This window comes from Leuciscus leuciscus, assembly GCF_965113295.1.
Source record: "Leuciscus leuciscus genome assembly, chromosome: 18".
Classification (NCBI taxonomy): Eukaryota; Metazoa; Chordata; class Actinopteri; order Cypriniformes; family Leuciscidae; genus Leuciscus; species Leuciscus leuciscus.
The window spans coordinates 477,501-482,500 of NC_138742.1; the positions used below are offsets into that span (position 1 = coordinate 477,501).

Below are 5,000 nucleotides of genomic sequence, written 5' to 3' on the forward strand. Positions count from 1 at the left end.
TGTGTGTGTGTGTGTGTGTGTGTGTGTGTGTGTGTGTGTGTGTGTGTGTGTGTGTGTGTGAGAGTGAGGGTCTCAATGTCCATAAATCCCATTAAACTGCTGGTTGGCATCAGTGCGAGCTGAAGGAGATTAGCATGGGCGGTGACCTCTGACCCCTCCATCTTTCTCTCTTTAAGGGCTTCTCTTCACTCTTCTCGACTCGCTTTAAGTGGATTAAAACTTAAAGAACCCTTTTCTGTTCACACTCACACACACACACACAGTCGCTTCACTCCCGATCTCAGTCACACTGGTCTCTGGAATGTTGAGTTATGGATTATTAACCCGCGGTTTTGATCGGTTTCACTAAACGTTCATCATGGCCGCCGCAAGATTTAGTTGTATGAATATCTGAACATGCAATATATCAAAAACAGATCCTCGGCTTTTAATTAAAAACATTTTAGTCTAGCTTCATGCGTTCTGTTTTTATCAACACTTGAATGTGTGTGAGTTTCATAAAACAGCAACAAAACACTTTTGTGAGAGAGAGTGTGTAGAGGAGACTCAGGCTGATAATCAAACACAGATCGAGTCGATGGAGACTCAGGGATATATCAGGGAGAGAGGTCGTCTGAGTAAAGCTGTAGTAATGCCCAGTGAAATTACATTGATATCAGTGCGATTGTCCAATAGTGTGACTGAGATGAGTGTGTGTGTGTGTGTGTGTGAGTGAGTGTGTGTGTATGAATGGACGCGTGTGTGTGTGTGGTTATGAATGGACGCTTGTAGCTGCGAGTGTTTGTTTTGGAGAGCTTGTGAAGCTCATTAGTGTAATTAAACTGAGAGCCTCTAGAATGCAGCCTAATTAACCCGTCCTCAGCCAATCACATGCTCCATTACCTCTCGTCCAATCAGCTGCCAGATGGGAGGAGCTGGAGAGCCAATTATATTTGAAAACTGTCCAGTAGAGCAGCTCAAACACACACTAAACTCTAAAGCTTTATAAAACACGGACTAAACTTTTCTTTAAATGTGAAAATGCAGAACGTTTTCTGTGATGGGTAGAGTTAGGAGTCGGGTTAGTGTGTGTGTGTGTGTGTGTGTGTGTGTGTGTGTGTGTGTGTGTGTGTGTAGGTTTAGTCATCTGTGCTTATTTCTGTTACTTGTGACATGTTCATGGCTAAAGTCTGATTACACTGTATTTAGCACAAACTCTGCTACAATAATATATCAGCAGCATGTGTGTAAAAGTTTGTAGTTTTGAGATAATGACGTTTATGCGTGGTTTGTGAAAAAAAAATTGTCACTGAAATAAGGCCATGAAACCCATACTGATTATTTCTTCACACGACTTTTGAAAATTGTATAACGTAGCCTAGAATATTTGCTCCAAAACTATGCGAAAATCACCCTGACTGCTCATTCAGATAAGACAATATATTGATATTAAATTTGTAAGACATGTTTTGTGTGAGAAAGCTTTATGCGAGGAGGCGTGAACACATCATGAATATTAATGTGTTTCACACCTGAGAAAGACAACGCCCCTCCCCTAATGGGGATAATAAGACATATAAGCCTCATTGGTAATATATTAGACATATGGGGAGAGAGTTGTGGAAGGCCTATACTTAATGTTAAACATAAATATATAACAGCAAAGACAGCGTCGGCAGTATTGATGGCAAAATAGGCTAGAGAATATTTCGTTCTGTATTGATAGGTGCAATATTTGAAAATCGATAATATTTTTTTTAATTACATTTATATCTGCATTTATGTCAAAACCTAAACTTTCAAACATCAAAATGTAATTTATTAATATGTATTCATGTAAAAATGACATACACATTTTTTTTTCCTATTCTATTTTGCCAGGAAACGCTTCCAACAGGCTTGCGTGAAAAATAGGCGTCGGTTCTATTTCTAGCATGCACGCTTTTTTCCGCGCGGCTCGTGCCGTAACTGAGACGCGCGTCTCACGCAGGCAGTGTGCGAGCTCTAACCTGTTAACATGGGAGCCGAAATAAAAACGGACACGCCACGCAGCCAGTGTGTCGCCGACCTAAGGTAGGACCCAAACGCCACAGGATGGTTAATTTTTCTAAGATGTGGTCTTAAGTTAGTGGTATTTCCTCGCGAGACGGATACTTTTGTGCGACAAATACGACATATTGCCTTGTCCAAATTCACCGGATTCCCCTTAATTGTCACCTGCCTCAAAGGCGACACAGTATTTGGCTTAGACACTAGATTCGTGGCTATTTTTTGAATAATGTCATTCGGCTAGCGCCGTCAACTGTTATCTACCACATAAGAGAGATCGCTACTTGCAATTAAAATCTAACTCCAACTGTTTACGTTATGCTTGTCTTTTATGCCTGTGTTTGTTTGTATTTAATTGAACATTATCTGTAAACATCACAAGTACTGAAACCTAGCAGTTAATTAATAATAATCAGAAACACACAAAAAAATAAATCCCCCATATGTTTAATGGACTGTCCCTCCCTTGTGCAGGAAGCGTTTTTTTTTTTCTCCAGAAGCACTTGAACATGGGACTCGCAGAATACAGTAAATTATAAGCAAATATTAATGTGTTTATAGTTCATATCACACACCATATGCACTCCTGTAACTTTCAAAAAAAAAAAAAAAAGTGCGGTGATGACCTCACACCGCGGTAGGCATCTCATTAACGCGATATTGCGGTGATGCGGTTATCGTCACACCCCTAGTTGTGCTTTTCAAACTCACAGCGCAAGTGACTCGAACTCACAGCGCGTGCAGAGAACATATTTCAACATGTTTCTGTCTATATATCCTATATATATACATACATGTTAGTCTGGCACCAGTTTAACTAGTAGCTACAATGTAAAGTTTATGCAACAATAACATGCTACTATTATGACTGTCTTACCTTTCTCATAATCAAATCGCATTCTTCTAATTCTTCTGAGGTAAATCCAAGGTAAACACACAGCCAAACACAGTCTTCCTAACTCGAGGAAAGCAGAGGAGTACTGGAGTCTGATTATCTGTCTGAGGTGATGAGGGTGTTTACAGCTCTACGTTCCTCCACGTGGACCATTTGCATGTCAGTCGCTCGTGCGTGTGTGTGTGTGTGTGTGTGTGTGTGTGTGTGTGTGTGTGGTCACGTCAGGGTTAATGAGCTCGGGCTGAAGAAACTCTACATGTCGTTGCTTTCATTTGTTGAAAATGAAATGTTAAATTTAATGTCTCCAACTAAGCAACGAACCAACAGTTTATGATTATGATTAAGATTTTGATATTCTAGGTATTATTATCAACTGGCCAGAATTTTGAGATCGCAATAAATGTAAAGGACTATAATGCGATAAGAGCTCGCTCAAGTACTGGGGTATACGTGTGTGTGTGCGTGTGCGTGTGCGTGTGCGTGTGCGTGTGTGTGTGTGTGTGTGCGTGTGCGTGTGCGTGTGCGTGTGTGTGTGTGTGTGAGAGAGAGAGACGAGATCTGCTGGATCTTCCTCAAGTTCTCTCTCTCATTCTGTCAGTCTCACTCTGTAATTATCGACGAGTTGATTAGAGGTGTGTGTGTGTGTGTGTGTGTGTGTGTGTGTGTGTGTGTGTGTGTGTGTGTGTGTGTGTGGGTGTGGGTGTGTGTGTGTGTGTGTGTTCAGTATGAGCAGTAATTTTGCTGTTCCGCTCCACGGATACTCAGGAATGAGCAGGAATACTGCCAGCCCTTCTGTTTGTGTGTGTGTGTGTGTGTGTGTGTGTTGAGTGTGTGTGTGTGTAATAAATGAAAATGTCACTCGATCACTTGTTTGGCTCTGAACTGCCTCCTGGGTATCATTGTGTTTTCACTGAAACAATAGCAGAGACAGAGGGAATGCTGGGACGTTTCCCGTGCTCTTCCTCTTCTGCCGTCGGGAAGCTCGCTGTGGTCCGACGTGCCGTTCTTTACTCATGACAGATGAAGTGGAAAGAGGTTCAGATGTTGAACTGGGCGTTGATCGCTAGCGCGGTGTGTTTGCACAGCATTAGCCTGAACGCTGAGTTACAGTCAGAGCTCATCAGAAACACATTACACTGCATTAAATATGACTCAAATCAAAGATGCTTCACATTACTGTAATTATCCGTTTCCGGCTTGTGAAAAAAAGTCCTGTAATTACAAGTTGGAAAGAAGTTTTCAAAATTAATTAAATGTCACAACTAAAGCAGCTCCAGTGAGTCCTGAACCTCTGTTCATGATTATGATGCTGGTTAATGTGTGTTTATGAGTGTTTCACTGTCATCAGCAGCAAGACAGCACACACACTCTCGTCATGCAAATGAATCATTTCTCATCAGATGATTCTTGATGATGATGAGCTGTTGTTTAACTCTCTCTCTCTCTCTCTCTCTCTCCCAGAGGTGCTGATGAACACAAAACTAGAAACATCTGATCTGAGATGGACCATCTACCCCAACACTGACCCTGAGGTGACACACACACACACACACACACACACACACACACCACAACTTAAAACATTATTCTGATTCCCACTCCTGCCTGTTTTAATGAGAAACGAGTTGCACCCTATTCAATAAAATCCATGCATTTCTGGCGTCAAAACATGATTATTTTATAGAGTGTTCTAGTGTTTAAGCCGTAATTAAAGAACTGCGTAAAGTAGTATTTCAAAGTCCCTGTGGTGAAATCCAGCTTTTAATGTTGTTTATGTATCTATGTGGGGTTTTTAATACGCTTTAAGACAAACCATGTGTAAATTCATAAGTCGACAGCATTGCTGAGTATATCTGAGCTAAACACAGTGTATAGACCAATCAGATCTCACGGCAATTCGTATGCATTTAATGAGGTGGCTAAATCGTACGACCTCACTCGTACAAATTCGTACAAGATCTCTGAGCTGCTGTGAGTGAGTGGAGGCGGGGCTCATTTACATATTCCTAGAACTGTACATACTAAATGAGGCAAGGGTGTCGAGTTACATTCAAGAAAAAAACTTTTAATTATGTAA

General features: G+C 41.2%; 1 protein-coding gene across 1 annotated transcript in view; it reads left to right on the forward strand.

The window, feature by feature from the left end:
• ephb4b (eph receptor B4b) overlaps nt 1–5,000 on the forward strand; it is a 37,739-nt gene that overhangs the window by 4,661 nt on the left and 28,078 nt on the right. The window contains 1 exon segment of the mRNA XM_082145993.1: nt 4,385–4,455. Within this exon segment, the coding sequence (XP_082002119.1) occupies nt 4,385–4,455 (71 nt within the window).